The sequence below is a fragment of the Paroedura picta genome, chromosome 1 (genome assembly GCF_049243985.1).
Source record: "Paroedura picta isolate Pp20150507F chromosome 1, Ppicta_v3.0, whole genome shotgun sequence".
Taxonomy (NCBI): Eukaryota; Metazoa; Chordata; class Lepidosauria; order Squamata; family Gekkonidae; genus Paroedura; species Paroedura picta.
Genome location: NC_135369.1, coordinates 2,237,006 through 2,259,302, shown reverse-complemented (window position 1 = coordinate 2,259,302; position 22,297 = coordinate 2,237,006). Strand labels below are relative to the sequence as shown.

General features: G+C 48.8%; 1 protein-coding gene across 3 annotated transcripts in view; it reads right to left on the bottom strand.

Annotated features, from left to right (window-relative positions):
* The window catches only part of RPRD2 (regulation of nuclear pre-mRNA domain containing 2), a 72,995-nt gene that overhangs the window by 39,148 nt on the left and 11,550 nt on the right, over positions 1 to 22,297 (bottom strand). For all 3 annotated transcript variants that reach the window (XR_013228005.1, XR_013228006.1, XM_077319506.1), the window contains exon 2: positions 3,212 to 3,341. Coding sequence is in view for 1 of the 3 variants with exons in the window: in XM_077319506.1 (XP_077175621.1) it covers positions 3,212 to 3,341 (130 nt within the window). In the remaining 2 variants the exon portion in view is untranslated. The remainder of the gene's footprint in view (positions 1 to 3,211; positions 3,342 to 22,297) is intronic.

Genomic DNA, 22,297 nt, shown 5'->3' with positions numbered 1-22,297 from the left:
AGGGGGAAAGGCTGAACGGTCTGACAATTTTCAGTTTAGAAAAGAGACGGCTAAGGGAGGACATGAGAGAGGTTTATAAAATCATGCATGTGGTAGAGAGAGTTCAACAAAGATACATTTCTCTCCCTCTCCCAAAATTCTAGATCTCAAGGGCATCCCACGAAGCTGATGGGCAGGAGGTTCAGGATGGACAAAAGGAAGCATTTCTTTACACATAACGTAATTCAAATTTGGAACTAACTGCCAGAGGATGCAGTGATGGCCACAGGAATAAACAGCCTGAAAGGGAGATTAGATGGATTCATGGAGAATAAGCCAAAGTCACTTTGAACAAACTGGGGCCTATACATTCATCCAAGTGAGCTTCAGTATGCAGTCTAACTCATTTTTCTCCTGAATAAGAAAGGAGCCAGGTTGCCGGATCTTATGGGCAGGAAATTAAGGCCGCATGTTGAACAGATTGTATGTAATGCCAAACTTTGGCTGCTGCACTACAGCAGCACTGAGGAAGCCTCGGTGAAACAGGATACAAACCCGGGAGCCTGGCTGCGACTTTATGTGGCACCTGCATCTGTTTGAACAAATGCACACTCCGCAGCTTGTTGAAAGTCGCTTGGAACCCCTATGACTGTTTACTCACTGAGAACTTCACTGCCCCAGCTCCTGTGCAGGAGCACAAATGGGGGTGGATGAGGCGCACTGGACTGAATGCTCCCCCATGTGGGTGCAGGGAGAGGTGGGACAACTTGCCACGACTAAAACTCCTGCCTGCAGCCCAGCATGAAACCTCCAGTGCATAAACGGTCTATGTGAAGACTTGGTATCACCTAGGGGTGAGGAACTTTGCAAAAAAAAAAAAAATTGAAATGGAATAACAGTGTCTGTATTTGTGCACAGTGTAAGATTATTGGCACCAAATTTTTGGCAGTTGCGTGTATCACATTTCCATTCCTTTCATGCTGCCTTGTGTTTTGTTCTTGCTGTTGCAGAGGGTAGGCTATGGCTAGATTGCTCTGCCAAGAGAGCTGCCATCTGCTGAATGCACTAGTCTCATCTGGCACAGCCACTGCAGTATTCTTAGTCCACCTGCAAGCACAGAAAGGACCAATGCTGGAGGGTTTTAACCTTCAGGAAAGGGTCAAAGGATGCAGAGGTTAAATCCAAGCAAGCAAGCTGTGCAGGAGCACTGGGTTACTTTCCTGAGAAACCAAAAATGTCCTTTCCTTTAGGGCGGCACCGTGGAACAACCAGCATTTCCCTTGCCCCTGTCAAACTCTTCCAAACCTGATCTTTAAAACACAACTCAGAAAATCAACAGGGGAGCTGAGCGCAGATACTAGACAAGAAGATAGTTTCTGGGAGCAGCTGAACCTCTGGATTCGAGCCCAGGAGTGCCTCAGTGACCCAATATGTTTTCTGAAGAGAGCTTTGGCTCTTCAACGCTCATCCCAGCTTCTCAAACAAGTGGAGGACGCAACCAGCAGACCACAGCAGGGCATCCCGACCTTCAGAGGAACCTGAAGGAGCCGTGCTTAATGACAAATGCAAAAGGTGGAACCCACCAAAGCCACAAGGGAAGAAAAAAGGAAAGGAGCTGATTGCTTGGAAACACAACATGTTCTCCTGCAGCGAGCCCTGGGGAGCTCAGCAATTAGTAGGCTGGTCGATCACCATGGCAATCAACGCCACCCCCCTCTGAAAGTAAACATTACCCACCTAACACAGACCACAGGGTCCCCTGAGCGAGTGGGAAATGCCACACAAAAGGATAGATTCAAGTGGGTGGCCATGTTGGTCTGAAGGAGCACAACAAAATCAGAGTCCAAGAGCACCTTTAAGCCCAACAAAGATTTATTCAAGGCGGGAGCACTCTGTGCACGCACTGGAAAACTCCCTCCTTGAATAAATCTTTGCTGGTCTTAAAGGTGCCACTGGACTCTGATTCTGTTGCACACAAAAGGAGTCAGCACAAACACCTGCCCCCAGCAGGGCTCCCTTCTAAGTCTCGACAGTTTGTTCTAAGGGAGCCAGAGTCTCGTTCGGAAGCCCAACACGATCCTGTGCGTGGAAGCTTTCCAGAGCTGCAGCTTCTTTGCGCTTTGACTCTTGAGAACAGAAACCCCCCAAATCTTGTTGCTTCCTAAGGTGCTCCTGGATTCAAATCCAGCTGTTTGACTGCAGACCAACACGGCTAGCTCTAAGGCTCATTTGAGCACCACGATGGGCTGACTTTGCACTTCCCTTGAACAAAACGCAAGGGGGAGGAGGGGAAAAGCACCAAATGAGTGACCGGGCTGATCACTTCCTGGGATCATTATGCCACAACGAACATCCCCTGGGATGGGTGTCCTGCGGACACAGGAAGCTGCCTTATTACTGAATCAGGCCCTTGGTCAGTATTGCCTACTCAGACTGGCAGCGGCTCTAAGGTCCTTTTTGTCTGGGCGTGCCATCTTGATTAAACCTGGGATCTTCTGCATGCCAAGCACAGGCTCCCCCGCTGAGCCACAACCCCTCCCCAGAACATAAGCCTCCCATCTATAATAAATAAGGCCTCTCAGGGGGAGGACCTTCGTATCACCAACTGCTTGATCTCGGGAACCGAACCGGGGACTTTGTGCATCTCTAGCTGAGATGCAGCCCCTCCCCTCCCCATCATCCAGAAGAAGTGCAACTCAAGACCCCATGATAAGATTTGGTTAAAACTAAATACTTTTAAAGAGTCCTTCAGGAGGATTCCCCCCATTAGAGTGGTGGGCTCTAATCTGGTGAGCTGTGGTTGATTCCCCGCTCCACCTCCACAGGCAGCCAGCTGGGCAACCTTGGACTAGTCACAGTTTTCTTAGAGCTCTCTCAGCCCCACCCGCCTCCCAGGGCGCCTGTTGTGGGGGGAGGAAGGGGAAGGGGTTTGTCAGCTGCTTTGGGGCTCCTTCGGATAGTGGAAAGTGGGCTGTAAGAGACGCAGCTCCTGCTCTTTTCTGCTGTGACCACATTCTATAAATCTAGCGGTGCTTTTCTCGGCATCCCCTCTGGATTCAGGGCGAGCTCTCCCGTGTGGTCATTTCACTGCCCTTCCCTTCCAAGGCCAATCAGCTGCCATCTCCGTCCATCTCCTCTCCTGCAACCGAGCCCTGTGTTCCGACTGAGGGTCAACCGGGGCCGGCAGTCGCACTAGCTCAGGTCAAGCCTCAGGATTAACTCCCTCACTTACTTCACCAAGGCGGCTGCTTCCGGGAGCACTTCGGCAAACGTGTCTCGAAACACAATGGCGTTTTTCCGCTTGCAGTTCTGTATGACGTCGTTGGCCAGGTAGAAAAGGTTCAGGCGATGAGGAAACCCGGCTGAAAAGGAAGAAGAGGCAGAGGTTAACGCCAGACGCCCTGCTGCGCACACCCACACGGCCGATCCGGCAGCACGCGGCTACATGCATCTGATGGACGGATGAGCGGAGGGTCTGAGGCACGGCCTAGCGGGCTGTGAGTTGTCTTCGTGGAGAGACTGGACAGGGGGCTGCCGGTCTTAAGGCGAACATGCAAAAGAGACTGGGAAGCACGAATTTCGTGGGAGAGCTGGCAAAGATGTCTTGGAGGCACGGTTTAGCAACCACATCCATTTTTCTTACAGATTCAGGCAGGTTGCCATGTTGTTCTGAAACAGCAGAACAAAATTTGGATCCAGCGGCCCCTCTCAGGCCAACAAAGTCTTATTCAAGGTCTAAGCTTCGGTGTGCACATTCCCTTCTTGAGCAGGGGGTGGGGCTAGGCAGCCTGGATGGCCCCTTCCCACTCTAGGATGCTATGATAACCAGAAAGACAGGGAAGAGAACTGAGCTCAGCAGCGGCCTGATGCTTAAGAGTGTTGTACTTGGGAGACCAGGGTCTGAATCCCCACTCAGGCCGTGGAATCTCACAGGGTGACTTTGAGCCAGTCGCACACGCTTAGCTTGAGCTACCTAACAGGGCTGTTGTGAAGATAAAATGGAGGAGAGAAGAATGATGCTTTGGGGAGAAGATAAACAAAGCGGCTAAATGAAATAAATCCTATTATAGCCTCTTGCGTCTCCACCTTGTATTCGTACAACTCCAGAAACCTAAAAGCAAACCAGTGGTGCAGATGATACCAATCTGCCTTGTGCAGGGGGTTGGACTAGATGGCCTTGGGTTGAGCTAAATGACCTTGGAGGACCCTTCCAAACCCCGTCTCCAAGAATTTAATTGGGGCTCTGCTCACTGGACTCATCCTCAGAATACATATATCCTTACTGGAGTTGTATACCGCTGCCCTCCCACTCTTAAGCATTCTGCTTGTGCAACCCAGGAATTCAAAGCTAGCTGCCCCAATCAGGCCACAACTCCCCTACCCCCTTTCCTACCACTCTCCTCTCAGATCTAAACATAGAATCATAGAATCATAGAATAATAGAGTTGGAAGGGACCTCCTGGGTCATCTAGTCCAACCCCCTGCACTATGCAGGACGCTCCCAACCCTCTCGCTCATCCACTGTCACCTGCCACCCCCTTGAGCCTTCACAGAATCAGCCTCTCTGTCAGATGGCTCTCCAGCCTCTGTTTAAAAATTTCCAAAGATGGAGAACCCACCACCTCCTGAGGAAGCCTGTTCCACTGAGAAACCGCTCTGACTATCAGGAACTTCTTCTGGAGGTTGAGATGGAATTTCTTTTGAATTAATTTCATCCTATTCGTTCTGGTCTGTCACTCCGGGGCAAGAGAGAACAATTCTGCTCCATCCTCCACATGGCAGCCTTTTAAATACTTGAAGATGGTTATCAGATCCCCTCTCAGTCCTCTCCTCTCCAGGCTAAACAGACCAAGTTCCCCCAACCTTTCCTCCTATGTCTTGGTCTCCAAACCCCTCCCCATCTTTGTTGCCCTCCCCTGGACACGCTCCTGTTTGTCTACATCCCTCTTCAACTGGGGTGCCCAAAACTGAACACAGGACTACAAGTGAGGCCGAACCAGAGCAGAGTAAAGTGGTACCATCACCTCCCGTGATCTGGACACGATACTCTGTTTGATACAGCCCAAAATCCCATTTGCCTTTTTAGCCACTGAGTCACACTGCTGGCTCATGTTCAATGTGTGGTCTATTAAGACTCCTAGATCCTTTTCTCACATGCTACTGCCAAGACAAGTCTCCCCCATCTTATATTGGTGTATTTGGTTTTTCCTACCTAAATGCAGAACTTTACATTTGTCCCTATTGAACTTCATTTTATTCAGTTTAACCCACTTCTCGAGCCTATCAAGATCATCCTGTATTCTGTTGCTGTCTTCAGTTGTGTTTGCTACTCCCCCCTCCCAGTTTAGTATCATCTGCAAATGTAATAAAGTCTCCCCTCTAATCCCTCATCCAAATCATTTATAAATATATGTTGAACAACAGAGGCCCCAGGACAGATCCTTGGGAAACTCCACTTGTCACTCTTCTCTAAGAGGATGCTGAACCATTAACAAGGACCCTCTGGGGACGATTTGTCAACCACCAATGGATTGGTTCCTGCCTAGCAAGACGAAGCCAAATTTTATAAAGTGGCTGATAGACACGGATGGCCCCCTGTTCCATATGTCTCTCTGCCTTCTCTATCCCAGGCATCATTTTAAAGACCTCTCTCATGTCACCCCTCAGTCCTCAGTTCTCCAACTTGAAGAGCCACCATTTTCGTTGCCCTTTGCTGCAATTTTCCCAAGGTCTTTTTGGAGCTGCAGTGACCAGAACTGTACACAGGATCCCAAACTGATGCCACACTGATGAGCCCTTTTCAATCTTTTGACCAAGGAGGAGCCCCTGAAATAATTTTTCAGACTTCGAGGGGCCATGAAGTATGTCAGCTACTCACACTCCCTGCCACACCCCCGGACACAGAAGAGCTCTTCTCTACACGAAGGAGTCTCAAAGTGGCTGACAATCCCCTTCCCACACCAGACACCCTGTGAGGGAGGTGAGGCTGAGAGAGCTCCAAGAGAACTGGGACTAGTCCAAGGCTGATTCTGGGAAGGCAAAGGGGTGGCAGGTGACAGTAGATGAGGGATAGGGATGTGAGTGTCCTGCATGGTGCAGGGGGTTGGACTAGATGACCCAGGAGATTCCTTCCAACTCCATGATTCTATGGTTTTATTCTAAGGTTACCCACCTGACTGCACGTGGAGGAGGAGTGGGGAATCAAACCTGCCTGGCCAGATGAGAAACTGCCACTCTTAGCCACTACACCATGCTGGCTCTCATCACTGGCCTCAGCCCTTGCCCTCCTTTTGCTCCCTCCCCTGCTCTGCCTTATGAAGAGCAGGAGCTAAGAAGACAGCCCAGCTACACCAGCTCAGGGCTCCTGTGGACCCCCTTCAGAGCTCCCTCAGACCCCTGCTTGGGGATCCAGGGACATTATGATGCTAGCTTGTCTGTTTTCAGTCCGTTTCCTAATAATCTCAGCGTATCCCATACTTTCACACAACGTCTCTTCTGAGGTTTTGCATGATGCGCCCTAATGCTCAGGCTACGCGCATCAATTTTATTAGAGAGCCTGTGAACAATTGTAGCTCCCAGGGAGACCGACACCCCCACCCCCACCCCGGCATCCTGGGTGCTTCTGTCAAGGGTCCACAAATTACAAAACAGGGAGTCAGGACAGGCCACCACTCTCCATAATCTGAAGGATCCTGTCCTCCCCACGGGCTGTTCTATTGACATGTTCAAAGAATTAATTATAGTAAGCTGTTATTTATTTATTGTTAGAACTGTTACTGCTAGGTTATGTTGCGACTGTTATTTAATATAATGTTCTATGTCTCCTAAAACGTTCCATGCAAACTGCCCTGGGCTGTGTGGAAAGGGCAGTATAAAAATCTAATAAAATAAAATAAATAAGAGGTTGAGGGGCAACCCCAAAGTCTATCTGTGAAGAAAGCAAGGTGTCTCAACCCAATCCTGGGAAGAGGGGTCCCCAACAAGAAGCATGCATGGCTGGAGTCAAGGAGGCCCTGGTGGCTGTTTCCTGCAACACTTCCAAGAATCAAACAAAGGTCTACGAAATAATAGATCAGGGGTAGTCAAACTGCAGCCCTCCAGATGTCAATGGACTACAATTCCCAGGAGCCCCTGCCAGCGAATGCCAGCCATACTAATAGTGAGCCATACTACAACAAGCCATACTAATAGTGAAAAATACTAAAGTATTTGACTAACTGAATACTCAATCCTCACAAGCAAGAGGGTGCTTTTGTTTTCTTTTTTGCAACCAATAATCAAAGAGTTCAACGGCACAGTCAAAATCCAAGAGCTCAAGAAGTCTGACCAACAAAATAGAATCATAGAATCATAGAAACAGAGTTGGAAGGGGCCATACAGGCCATCTAGTCCAACCCCCTGCTCAACGCAGGATCAGCCCTAAGCATCCTAAAGCATCCAAGAAAAGTGTGTATCCAACCTTTGCTTGAAGACTGCCAGTGAGGGGGAGCTCACCACCTCCTTAGGCAGCCTATTCCACTGCTGAACTACTCTGACTGTGAAAAACTTTTTCCTGATATCTAGCCTATATCGTTGTACTTGAAGTTTAAACCCATTACTGCGTGTCCTCTCCTCTGCAGCCAGCAGAAACAGCATCCTGCCCTCCTCCAAGTGACAACCTTTCAAATACTTAAAGAGGGCTATCATGTCCCCTCTCAACCTCCTTTTCTCCAGGCTGAACATTCCCAAGTCCCTCAACCTATCTTCATAGGGCTTGGTCCCTTGGCCCAAGATCATCTTCGTCGCTCTCCTCTGTACCCTTTCAATTTTATCTACGTCCTTCTTGAAGTGAGGCCTCCAGAACTGCACACAGTACTCCAGGTGTGGTCTGACCAGTGCCGTATACAATGGGACTATGACATCTTGTGATTTTGATGTGATGCCCCTGTTGATACAGCCCAAAATGGCATTTGCCTTTTTTACCGCTGCATCACACTGCCTGCTCATGTTTAGTTTACAGTCCACAAGTACCCCAAGGTCTCGTCATCCAAGATGGTCAAACGTGACAAAAGCACAGAATGGTCAAACCACACAAGTAAGACAAAGGTAAGGCCAGCAAAGACTTCAGCAACAGTATTTTATGGACAATCTCCCACTCAAAAAGTTATATTAATTCAGCCAAAAAACAAATAGAGCCTTAGTAGCCAAAGGCCAGGTCACCCTCAATGTCCAGTCAGGCCCCAATGCTCAGGTGTGACCAAGCTGACATCACTTGGCCTGCTGTGACAAAAGGGTCAAGCTATGGATGGGGAGGAGCAGTTTTAAAGACACATCACCACTAAGCCCATTTGGGGAGGGGGAGAACCTGAACCCGAGTTTTACTTAAGGGCCCCCCAAAGGAATATGCAAAATGAATACGCTGGCTTTTCCAGAGGGTCATCTTCGTGCGAGAACCTCCTTCCCAGCTCCACAGCCCCCTGCCCATGTAGACCAGCAGTGTGATTCAGTGTCCACCTGTGTTCAGTTACACAAAGGTGCACCGGAGGGGAGGGGAGGGGAGGGGAAGGTGGCCTGGATCACCGCCAGGATTCTTTGCAGAACACAGCTCTTCCGAGGGCAAAGTTCCCAGGGCGTAGCCAGCCGTGGCAAGTTAAGGACCCTCTTGAGACAACCAGGCAAGGAAACTAAGAACAAGAGCCTGGAAGGCAAGCATCTCTCTCCCACTTTGGGCTACTGATGCCTGATTTACCCTGGCACACGGGGAGGGAGGGAGGGGGGGTGAGCAGGGCAGGAACGGAGGAGGTGAGGCCCGGGAAACAGAGCCCTCCTGCATCGTATGCCCCCTGAGCAACGTTCAGCCTGGGCAGCTGGGCTGCGAGGGGTAGCCGCAAGGAGACACTTCACTAGCTAGACAAGGGTAAGCAAGCGGCAAGACGAGCCTGTTACAATAGTCCACATTTTGAAAAATCAAGTGTTCAAGACATCCTACTGACTTTACAGTCTGTATACAAATCAAAGCTAAAATGTGTTTATGTCTCACAGGGCAGAAGGGATACTGTAATAATGAAATCTGATACAAGACAACCAGCAGTAGACGGCGAGTTGGCTTTTTATACCCCACTTTCCACTACCCAAAGGAGTCTCAAAGCGGTTTACAATCTCCTGCCCTTCCTCTCCCCACCACAGACACCCAGTGAGGGAGGTGGAGCTGAGAGAGTTCTGACAGAACTGCTCTGTGAGAACAACTCTAACAGGACCGTGACTAGCCCAAGGTCACCCAGCTGGCTGCATGTGGAGGAGCCAGGAATCACGTTCTCAAGCTCCCTTTAATACAGCCCCTCATGTTTTGGTGACCTCCAACCATAAAATTAGGCAGGGGTTCTCTCACAGAAATTAAACCGAAACGGACCAATGGCGTGAAGATCCCTGGTTCAGGATTGTATATAAATTGGGTTTTCTTCCGGGGTTTCTCAGTTCAGTTCTGCCTGGAGCGGCTGGCGGGAGACTACGCTGTGCTGGAGGAACTGCTGGAGCGGCTGGCGGCTGAGCACAGGCGCCTGCAGGAGCAGCAGCAACAGTGGCAGCGCCCCCCCCCCCCCCCGGCCAAGCTGCTCACTCTACTGCGTTGGACCCCCCAAAGGGGTCCTGATCCCCAGGCTGAGAAGCACTGCACCACACCAAGCCGGCTCTCAAGTAGCAGTTGAGGTGACGATTCTCCCCGCCCGTCTACCCCTAACCCTCGGCGTATAGGAGTTAAATTCTATGGGGAGCTGAGCGGACAAGGCCTCCTTTCTTTGGGCACGCTAAAGGGAGCCTGCCCGCAGTCTTCTGTGCCCACGAGGTCTGTTCAGGCGATGAAATGGAAGCATGTGCTGGCTGCCCTTATGCTCTGTCAAGTGTTACTACAATGGAAGCCGTTTCCAAGTTCAGCTGCGTTTTTAAGCCGCGCTCCGGCTCGAGGGGCCCAGCCTTTCTGTTCAGATATTTGCAGCTACTGAACTGTTACTTCGAAAAAGTGTTTTTTTAAAAAAATAAACACACTAGATCAGCTCATGGTCTCTATAGGGCAGGGGTAGTCAAACTGCGGCCCTCCAGATGTCCATGGACTACAATTCCCAAGAGCCCCCTGCCAGCGAATGCTGGCAGGGGGCTCATGGGAATTGTAGTCCATGGACATCTGGAGGGCCGCAGTTTGACTACCCCTGCTATAGGGCATCACATTACTTTCCCGAAAGTTTTCAGATCCTAGAATTTTGGGGGGAAACCCACAGCTCAACGGCTTCAAATCTGTTTTCAAAAATCCACAGGAATTGTTTTTAAAGAGTAATCTTGATGCTCGGCAGTTCCCCTCTTGTTCTTCCTGACAGATTGCGATGGGGGCTTTTCGCAAGGAGGGCAAAGGACGCCCCTGTCTACAGCGAATAGAGGTACAAACACCAATCTACCACCTCACGCGGATGAAGCCCCAACAGGGATGAGCACTAACTGGTTCATGAACTAAAATTCAGCACGGTCGTGGCCTGGTCTGTAGCACCCGAACATTTATGGTCCCTTGCCTGGCTCAGCTACTTGGGTCATTTTCAGCCTAACAGCTGAGCAGGGTGGACCTGCCCAACAGCAGTTAGGTTTAAATGGCTGCAAGCCATTTAACACATATGTTCCCCCACTTCCAAGAGGGGGAAGAGAAACAGAAAGTGAAATGGTTGGCAGCCCTTTCTGCCTAACAGTGAATGGGAATACTTGCCCCACTGTTGTGCTTGCCACAGCCTGGAGGCAGCATCTGTTTTCTCTTGCCCCAGAGGGTCCCTGAATCAAGACTTGGGGGTTGCTGTGTCCTATATAACAGCCCTACATAAACCCCTCACCATCTTTGTAGCCCTCCTCTGGACACGCTTCATCTTGTCTACATCTTTCTTCAGTTGTGGTCCCCAGAACTGAACACAGGACTCCAGGTGAGGTCTAACCAGAGTGGAGTAAAGTGGGAACATCACCTCGCGTGATCTGGACACTATATTTCTTTTAATACAGCCCCAAATATTATTTGCCTTTTTACCCACCGAGTCACACTGCTGAATCATGTTCAGTGTCTGGTCTACTAAAACCCCCAGATGCTTTTCACACATACTGCCAAGACAGGTCTACTCAATCCTATAATGATGAATATGATTTTTCTTTCCTGAATGCAGAACTTTACATTTATCGGTATTGAAATTCATTTTATCCCAGTTTTCCAGCCTGTCAAGATCATCCTATATTCTGATTCTGTCTTCTGGTGTGTTTGTTACCCCCTCCCAGTTTAGGGTCATCTGCAAATTAAATAAGCAGCCCCTCTAGGCCTTTATCCAATTCATTTATGAATACGGTGAACTACACGGGGCCCAGGACAGATCCCTGAGGCTCTCCATGCACTACTCCACTCCAAGAGGATGACAAACCATTTCCAAGCTCCCTTTGGGTGCGATCTGTCAACCCGTTCTCGAACCACCTAACAGTAATAAGATCCATACCACATTTTATCAAATTGTCAACAAAAACATAATGTGGAACCTTATCAAATGCTTTACTGAAATCGAGATAAACTATATCCACAGCATTCCCCTGATCTAGAAAGAAAGAAAGAAAGAAAGAAAGAAAGAAAGAAAGAAAGAAAGAAAGAAAGAAAGAAAGAAAGAAAGAAAGAAAGAAAGAAAAGAAAAGAAGATATAAGGTTAAAGAAGGTTCTTATATACCACTTTACCAGAAGGAGGCTCAAAGCAGCTTACATTTGCCTCCCCTTTCCTCTCCCCACAACAGACACCCTGTGAGGGAGGGGAGACTGAGAGAGTCCTGAGATTACTGAAGAAGAAGAGTTGGTTCTTATATGCCGCTTTTCTCTACCCGAAGGAGTCTCAAAGTGGCTTACAGTCGCCTTCCCTTCCTCTCCCCACAACAGACACTCTGTGGGGTGGGTGAGGCTAAGAGAGCCCTGATATCACTGCTCGGTCAGAACAGCTTTATCAATACCGTGGCCAGCCCAAGTTCACCCAGCTGGCTGCATTAGATTAGATTAGATCAGATTAGAAGTCCGCACTCCTAACCACTATACCAAGTTGGCACGCTTGTTCTTGAGAAAGCCATGCTTTTTAAAGATAAATTTTATTAATAAAAAAGGACATTATCTGTACAAAAACAATAAAAGTACACAATACAAAAATCACATAGTTGGAAGGGACCTCCTGGGTCATCTAGTCCAACCTCTGCACTGTGCAGGACACTCACAACCCTCTAGTTCCTCCACTGTCACCTGCCACCCCCTTGAGCCTTCACAGAATCAGCCTCTCCGTCAGATGGCTCTCCAGCCTCTGCTTAAAAACTTCCAAAGATGGAGAACCCACCTCCTCCCGAGGAAGCCTGTTCCACTGAGGAACCGCTCTGACTGTCAGGAACTTCTTCCTGATGTTTAGACGGAATTTCTTTTGAATTAATTTTATCCCATTGGTTCTGGGATAAGCCTTTTAAATACTTGAAGATGGTTATCAGATCCCCTCTCAGTCGTCTCCTTTCCAGGCTAAACAGACCAAGCTCCCCCAACCTTTCTTCCTACGTCTTGGTCTCCAAACCCCTCACCATCTTTGTTGCCCTCCTCTGGACATGCTCCAGTTTGTCTACCTCCCTCTTCAACTGGGGTCCCCAAAACTGAACACAGGACTCCAAGTGAGGCCGAACCCGAGCAAAGTAAAGACTGTTATAAAAATAATAAAAAAACTCCTAAATGCAGTTCATTTAACTAAGGTATACATTCCCCATATTTTCAATAGCCAATCTTGGAGTTTAGGAGTAATATTTCCTTTCCATTGTCTAGCAGATACTAGTCTGGCAGCTGTGATCAAATGCAAAGCAATAATCCTACATTCACCTGAAATAATAGGAAGAGAAATTAATAACTTTGTTGCTGGACTACATGGAATTTCTATCTCTAAGCAGCTGTTAATATCTGAGCTATTTGTACCCAGAAATTATATGCACAATCTCATTTCCACCACATGTGAAAGAAGTCAGACTTCTCACTGCAGTGCCAGCGTCTGGTGTTATTTTTATGAATTTTGGCTAACCTTAAGGGTATCAGATGCCATTTATAAACATCTTTAGCAGGTTTTCTCTTAATGAAAGACCAGCTTGGTGCAGTGGTTAGGAGTGCAGACTTCTAATCTGGCATGCCGGGTTTGATTCTGCGCTCCCCCACATGCAACCAGCTGGGTGACCTTGGGCTCGCCACGGCACTGATAAAGCTGTTCTGTGATATCAGGGCTCTCTCAGCCTCTCCCAACTCACAGGGTGTCCGTTGTGGGGAGAGGAAAGGGAAGGTGATTGGAAGCCGCTTTGAGACTCCTTCGGGTAGAGAAAAGCAGCATATAAGAAACAACTCTTCTTCTAATTGTGAAAACTGTGCCTTGGGCAAAAATGAATTTCCATTTTTCTTCCCCAATATTCCTTTCATGCTGACTCTTAGTAAATCGCAGCCATCTGCTCTAGCTGCTCAAGGACCAACTGTTTGATTATTTGTTCTACAGATACAGATGTCAAGCTGACGGATTGCTAGTTACCTGGATTCTCCTTTTCCCCCTTCTTGATGGGGACAACATTTGCCAGCCTCCCATCCTCTGGCACTTCACTTGTACTGGCTCAGAGGACTTTATTTCATTTAAGGAATCTAGGTGTATTATTATTACTATTATTATTCAATTTATTCCCCGCCACTCCCTAGCCAGCCTGTGGCGGGTTTACGGACTACCCCTCCAGTGATCCTGGGCCACAACTCCCCTCCCTCATCACAGGAAATGATTCTGCCACAATGAGCCCGAAGTCCCTCGCAAGAGAAGACTGAGGAGAAGGAGGGATTGAGCAGTTCAGCCTTCTCTTCCATCACCTCTTACAATTTCGCTGTCTTGTCCTGCAATGGTCGTACCATGTCCTTACTTGTTTTCTTAATTTGAACACAGCTAAAAAACGCTTTTTAAATTGTTTTTATCGTTTCTCACTAGCCTGAGAGTCTTGAAGGTCAGTACCAGAACCTTGACCCTGCTCTGGAACTTCACTGGTAGCTAATGCAGTTGTTTGTTTATTTATTTATTAGATTTATATCCTGCCAGTCCCCTGAGGCTCCTGGTGGGTCACGGAAAATAAAACCCCATTAAAACCCCTATTACAATAAAATCCATCTAAAACACAAAGGCCCCCAACCTAACCCAGTCCAATCCAAGCGGCGGCGGTGCTACAACCCAGCCATAACTCGGGGAGGAAGAAACAGCTGCCGCCAGATAACCTTAGAGAGCGGTCCCATCTTCCATCGAGGCGCTGGCCTCAACTGAAGACCTGGCGGAAGAGCTGAGTTTTGCAGGCAGCTGGTAAATCCCGCGGGGCTCGCAGCTCTTCCGGGAGCTCATTCCACCAGGTAGGGGCCAGGACCTGTTGTATGCAGGTCGTTTATGAGCCCTCCATGGGGTCCCTGTGAGGACTGGTGCCACTGCATTTTGTAGCAGCTGTATTCTCTAGATCAGGGTCACGGGTCGTCCTGCACACAGCAAGTTACAGTAATCTAGTCTGGAGGTGACTGCTGCATAGATCACTGTGGTTAGGTCATCTGGGACCAAATAAGGCTAGGCCAAACTGTGACTCTCCAGATGTCCATGTACTACAACAATTCCCATGAGCTCCTGCCAGTTTGGCCACCCCTGTGCTACTAGCTTCCCCCCTGGCACAAATAGTAAAAAGCCTGGTGAGCAACACTTGTGACCTGCACCTTTTTTGATAAGGAGGCATCAAGGGTCACCCCCAAACTCCTGACGGTGCACAAAGCTGCAAAGTGCCCTTCGACAGGGCAGGAAAGGCCCTTTCTTTCCCAACCACAGGGGATTGAGTTTCAGCAGGCTCTGTCAGATCCATCCCGCACAGCCTTCAGACATCTGGCTGACTCTGGGGGAGGTTTCGGCTAGCCGCCCATCAGCAGGAAGAACTGGGTGTCATCCGCATACTGGTGACACCTCAGACCATACCCCCGGGCCAGCTGTGCAAGAGGGAACATACAGATGTTAAATTGTATTGGGGAAAAAACTGTGCCCTGCACAGCACAAGCGAGAGGATGGGACTGTGATGTTTCTTCCCAAATAGCTACTTTCTGTCCCTGACTGTAAAGAAAGGAGGCAAGCCACTGTAGGGCCAACCCCCACACTGGCAAGGTGGCAAGATAAAAGCTCACGATCGACTGTCTTAAACGCCGTCTATTGATGTAACAAAATTGATTTTTGCGATGTCATGTAAGGAGATCATAGTCTGACGAACGGTGCTTGCACTAGAAAACTCACGCCTTGAATAAATCTTTGTTGGTCTTGAACAGGGGTAGTCAAACTGCGGCCCTCCAGATGTCCATGAACTACAATTCCCAGGAGCCCCTGCCAGCGTTCGTTGGCAGGGGCTCCTGGGAATTGTAGTCCATGGACATCTGGAGGGCCGCAGTTTGACTACCCCTGGTCTTGAAGGTAGCACTGGACTCTGATTTTTTTTTTGTGCTACTTCAGACCAACACGGCTGCCCATCTGAATCTGTCTCAAGTGCTGTCATGATGAGATCTAATAACACCAGCAGTGCTGACCCGCCTCAGTCCAGTCGCCTCCGGGACTTATCCATGAGGGCAACCAAAGCTGTCTCCGCCCCACAGCCTTGCCACAAGCCGGGCAGAAATGGGTCCAATATTTTATCTAAGAGAGCTTGCATCTGGCCCGAGTGAGTGGGCTCGCTTACAGTTGACCAGTAAAAAAATAAAATCTGCCTACCAAGCCCACTTCTAAATTGACAGAATACCCCCTCCCATAAGACATAATAAAATCACCAAAAGCACAATATAAAACATAAAAACACCAAGAACACAACAAAGTAATGCAGCACAAAAACAGCAACAGCCATCGCTCTTCAAAATAATTTGCAGATGCCTGAATTCATGATGACTCTACCTGCCAGGGAACAGGAGCGTTTACCCTTCACACAAAAAGATCAAGAAGGCAATGTGCTTTTGGGTGCAATTATTTGTTGTTGTTATGTGCGAAGTCATGTCCGACCCATCGCGACCCCCTGGACAATGATCCTCCAGGCCTTCCTGCCCTCTACCATTCCCCGGAGTCCATTTAAGTTTGCACCGACTGCTTCAGTGACTCCATCCAGCCACCTCATTCTCTGTCGTCCCCTTCTTCTTTTGCCCTCGATCGCTCCCGGCATTAGGCTCTATTCCAGGGAGTCCTTCCTTCTCATGAGGTGGTCAAAGTATTTGAGTTTCATCTTCAGGATCTGGCCTTCTAAGGAGCAGTCAGGGCTGATCTCCTCTAGGACTGACCGGTTTGTTCGCCTTGCAGTCCAAGGGACTCGCAAGAGTCTTCTCCAACACACAATTATTTACCTTCTGCTTATGATACAAAGCAAAAAGGGCTGAGCAAAACGGAAAGGAGCAGAGGGAAAAAAGAAGCAACATCCTTGAGGCCATCAGCACTATCCTCTAAAAATATGCAAGAGTTCATAACATAATCTAAAACTGCAAACATACTAAATATTTAGTTACAGTGTACACCAGGGCAACCAATAGGAAGCTTTTAATAATGGAGATATTACCAATCATTTAAATCGGTCTGTTTTCTTGGGGGGGAGAACCTGGGGATGTGCAAAGTAACAAGCAGTGGGGGGCCAAGGATCCTAGCTATAAATATACGCAGATGGGATCCGAACTGGCAGCAACTGACTGGTAGAGTCCTGGTAGAGAACTCACGGATCGCATCGACTCAGCGGGTGACTTCAATAAAAAAGGCCAACAACGCTCAGCTGGGGAAATCGGGAAGGAGACTGAAAACAGATTTGCTCGTATCCCAACCCCCCTGCAGAAATCTACGGCAAGGCTGGGTGCAGTTCTGGTCATGGACCCTCAAAAGAGAGATGCTAGCACTGGGGAAAGGCACTTTTTCCATGGGGAAAGGTCAAATCGGTTAGGGCTCTTTAGCCTGGAGAAACTTTGTGTGAGGAGCAACAGGAGAAAAGCTTACAAAATTAGGCATGGGGCAGAGAAGATAAAGAACTCTTCTCCCTTTGTTGCAAGACAAGAACTCGTGGGCACGCCGTGAAATTAATGAGCAGTACGTTTATAACTTAATTAAGGAAGCATTCCTTCACCCCAAGAGTTGTTAACGCTTGGAATTCACTGCTGCAAGGTGGCGGCTGAAGGCACAGAAAGCTTCAAGGGGGGACTGGATGAACATACGGAGAAGAGAAGAGACCATCAGAGAGACCAAGGCAGAGATGGGGCACTATGTCTGGGGCAGTGAAGCTCTGCCTTCCTGTTGCTGGGGGGGGGGGGGATGTGGACGGGACAGTGGAACAGTTTCAGACATCCTGGCCCCATGGGTCCAACATGACCTGTCTTATTTATTCTTTGATTTATACCCTGCTCTTTCCATTTCATAAAAAACATTCATAATAAAATGTACACAGAGTATCAAATTCTAAAATCATCATTGTAAAAACAGTCATACCAGCTGTATAAGCAAACAATCCAAGAGTATCTTGGTTCAAGGTTGGGGCTCAAGGGGGTGGCAGGTGACAGTAGATGAGCGATTGGGATGTGAGTGCCCTGCGTAGTGCAGGGGGCTGGACTAGATGACCCAGAAGGTCCCTTCCAACTCTATGACTCTGTTTTTTTTTGGGGGGGGGGTGTTCATATAGAGTTAACACATCTTGCTGTTCGTTGGCCCCAACCAAATGCCTGGCAGAAGAGCTCCCTCTTACAGGCAGAAGGCTAGTACCAATACCTTGGTACTATATATTTTTACAACTGGATTGGATTTAAATCAATCCACTCAAGTAATATTTGTCAGGGAGGGAGGGAGGGAGGGAGGGAGGGAGGGAGGGAAGGAAGGAGGGAAGGAGGGAAGGAAGGAAGGAAGGAAGGAAGGGAGGGAGGGAGGGAGGGAGGGAGGGAGGGAGGAAGGAAGGAAGGAAGGAAGGAAGGAAGGAAGGAAGGAAGGAAGGAAGGAAGGAAGGAGTTTCCAGTTTATACTTTAGAATTCTAAGTACATTTGTAAGGGGGACAACATTGAGAATGCACCACTTCTCCACTGTAATCATTATGTACTAAAGGGCACTCAATAAACCAGAGGTAGTCAAACTGCGGCCCTCCAGATGTCCTTGGACTACAATTCCCATAAGCCCCTGCCAGCAAATGCTGGCAGGGGCTTATGGGAATTGCAGTCCAATGACATCTGGAGGGCCGCAGTTTGACTACCCCTTCAATAAACCATGCCTCCTCCTTGAAATCCATTTAAGGACTCTTCAAAACTAAGAAGACAAGAATTTGTCTCAACCTGTTGCCATTATATTTTCCACTACAGTGCCTTCACTGCCTGGGGCATAAGAGCGGAAAGGCAGGATGCAAACCCAAAGAAGATGACAAAAGTCTTGCAACACCTCAGAAGACTAACGGATTTATTGCGGTGGCAGCTTCGGGGAGCCATAGGCCCTTTTGTCAGAGGCAGGAAGAGGACTGACAGGTAGTGCAGCAAAGGGGAAGACGCCTCTGGCCCACAGAAGCAGGGGCCACAATAAATCACTTTCCCTTGAAGGTGTCACAAGATGCTCTGTAGCTCTGGCTGCAGCAGGCGAAACACGGGTGGGGAGTCTTGGATGTGAGATCAGCGAGAGCCGGAGAAACTAAGAATCAGGGAATCAGCAGGAGAAATACAGCTGGCCAAACTCAACCTTAAAACGGAGTGTTTTCCCCAAGTCTGACTTTCCATGCTGTGACTTCAAAACCACGTGTACCGTCTTCAGCAAGGAGATATGATGGCGTGTGCTTCCTGCTATGAATCAATGACTTCCAAAGCATCATTCACAGCCCTGAGCAGGTCTTGTAGAATGAGGGTTGTGGCTTCCTCTACTGAGTTAACCCATCTCCCTTTATGTCCCCCCTCTTTTCCTAGCATTATTGTCTTTTCCAATGACTCTTTGTCTTCTTGTGATGTGACCAAAGTACAATAGCCTCAGTTTGGTCATTAGACCTTCTAGGGATGGTTCAGGCTTGATCTGATCTGGAGCCCACCAATTTCTTCTCTTTATGGAGGTCCACAGGAGGTGTAGTGGTTAGGAGTGCGGTCTGGCATGCCGGGTTTGATTCCGCACTCCCCCACATGCAGTCAGCTGGGTGACCTTGGGCTCTCCACGGCACTGATAAAACTGTTCTGACCGAGCAGGAATATCAAGGCTCTCTCAGCCTCACCCACCTCACAGGGTGTCTGTTGTGGGGAGAGGAAAGAGAAGGGGATTGTATGCCCCCTTGAGAATCCTTCAGATAGAGGAAAGTGGCATATAAGAACCACCTCTTTTTCTTCTGCAGTAATATCAGGGCTCTCTCAGCCTCGCCTCCCTCACAGGGTGTCTGTTGTGGGGAGAGGAAAGGGAAGGAGAACGTAAGCCACTTTGAGACTCCTTCGGGTAGAGAAAAGTGGCATCCAAGAACTCTTCTTCTTAACTGAATCCACTTTTTCTCTTGTCAGCTTTCTTGTCAGTCTGCCCATGAAGGCTTATGTCTTCTGCTGGTGTGAAAGGTGCCCATGGACCCAAACTTTGTTCTGCAACTTTCTTCAGTGTCCAGCTTTCACACTTGTACACAGTAATGGGCCCATATATAATGGGTTAATAGGACCTTGGCCACCTGGGCTACCTCCTTGAAGGACCTTCTCTAGCTCCCCCAGGGCTGCTCCTCCCAGTCTCAATCTCCTTCTGATTCCTTCGGTTTGGTCCCCCTTTTGGTTGATCCTGGAGCCAAGGGTCAGAAGAGCTTTAACCATTTCAGTTTCTCCACTGGCAGTCTGGAAGTTGTGTGATTTAGTTAAGATCACAAACTCATAAAAATGACGATTAGCCCATCTACCCAATAAAAGAAATAAAGGGGATTGAAGGCAAAATGATGCCGATTCTCTATTTCCAGCGCATTAAATCCATCTTTATGGGGAGTGCATTCAGAGGCACAGAATACGACACGGTTCAATCTCAGAATGCTGCAATTTAGGGAACCCACAGTGGCAATTGGAAAGTCTGGACCCAGAAAGACCAAAAAGTTCAGCCCCATCTGGGGCAGAGTTTCACAACATTACAATAAAGACCCTCAGGAAAAACAACGGGACTCTGACCTAATTCCCCCAAACCCTGGCACTTGAGTTTTGCAGTGCTACAACACTGGCCACCAACAGGGAGCAGGGGAAAGAACCTGGTCACATACACACACAACAAATTTGGGAGCTATAGGTACAGACCCCAAGCAGTACCCTAAGATCGTCCAGTATGAACCAACTAGTGACCCCTGGCTTCGCGGAGCAGTCCTGTCAGAGCTCCCGCAGCCCCACCGATCTCACAGGATGTCTGGTGTGCAAAGAGGAAGGGAAGGCGATTGTAAGCTGCTTTGACCCTCACCCAGGGAGTGACAAGTGGGGTATAAAATCCTCTGTTGTACACAGATGTAAAATTTCCAGAAATGTTGAGGAAAATGGAAACATACGCTATACCTACTATCTACCGCATTTGCCGGTGTATAAGACAACCCCTCAGCATTTCCACTCAAAATACAGTACTACGGGCCACTATGGGCCGCTATGTCTAACCCAACTGAAGTGCACCCGGCGTATAAGACGACCCCCCCCCCCACTTGGAGGCATGTTTTTCAGGGGGGAAAAGTAGTCTTATACGCCAGCAAATACTGTAATTCCACTGTTTTAACAACAGAACAACTAAATGCACATCCAGACCCCTGCTGCAAACGCCCAGGCATGTGGGATCCTAGCTGTGATCCTCTTTCACCGTTATTTGGCTGATGCTTCTCTCCAGCCTGGCTCATCTCAAGACCTCAACAGAGAGGCTGTAAAGGGAAGCCGCAACCCTCAGATTGCAAGACCCGAGCTGCTAACGCATCAACAAGCATTTTGGAGGCTGTTAATTCCCACAGGTTCGCCCTATGTCAGAAGAGACTTGATGGCATTCGACAGACACACGCTGACGACCTCACTTGTCTCCCGGCAAGCGTAGCTCAGTTTTCCCTGTTTATCACTCCAGAAGGCCGAGGGCCTGCCTGACTGCAGGGGCCAAGTCCAGAGCTCCTATTTTTACACCTACTCACTCATAGACTGTCAAATTATTTGACAGGAGGACTGGGCAGATTCTTCAAATCGGGAAGCACGGCATGGCCAGATGCCCCTACAATTACTACCAATTCAGCCAAAAATTTACCGGAATTGCTTTCCAAACCAGACCACAAGCTTGCTGGACAACACAAAAGCATCTTTGTGAACAGACAGACTGCACTGGGAGGGGCAGGGTCAAATATCTCCAGGAGAAAAGAGTGGATTTAAATAGGTGTCTGCAGGGAAGGCAGCATGGTATAGTCTAGGGTTTCCCAAAGTGGGCAGGATGCTCCTCCCTGGGGGCTGTGGTAGGATCCAGGGGGGCACTGAGGAATTTGGGGGCGACAGAGGGGTGGTGAGGAACTCTGGGGGCACTTATTTAACTTTTTTCCTGTTGTGGCTGTGTTTTCCTAGTGAGAGCCATTCCAAGCTGGTTTGGCCATTGCCTGCCTGTGGGAGTAGTGTCCCTGGCCTTCCTGGGTAGTCTCCCACCCCAGTGCTGACCAGGCCAACCCTGCTTAGCTTCCAGAAGAAAACAAGAGCTTCAGGAGGTGGGCTAGAGGGGATCACCTGCCTGCTGAGCTCATTCCCCCTCCTCAGGCTCTGTCCTTCCCAGGCTCCATCCCAGTTAGCCAGGAATTTCGCAACCCTAGTTTCTCTCCAAGAGCCTCCTGTGGCCAGAGTGGTAAGGCAGCCGTCTGAAAGCTTTGCCCATGAGGCTGGGAGTTCGATCCCAGCAGCCGGCTCAAGATTGACTCAGCCTTCCATCCTTCCGAGGTTGGTAAAATGAGTACCCAGCTTGCTGGGGGGCAAACGGTAATGACTGGGGAAGGCACTGGCAAACCACCCCGTATTGAGTCTGCCATGAAAACGCTGGAGGGCATCACCCCATGGGTCAGACATGACCCAGTGCTTGCACAGGGGATACCTTTACCTTTACCTTTAGTTCCTGTCCATCTCTCTGCAATGAGGACTCAATGTGACTTTTAAAAATTACTTTCCCCCCCCCCATACTAAAATATGGCCATTGCACAATGAAAAAAGAAGCATAGGCAATACAGTGTTGTGAATTTGCAGGAGGCCTAACAAAAGGAATATGGTGAGCATCAGTGAGTTTTTTTTGGGGGGGGGCGGGACTAGAGATGCTGCCTGGAAGC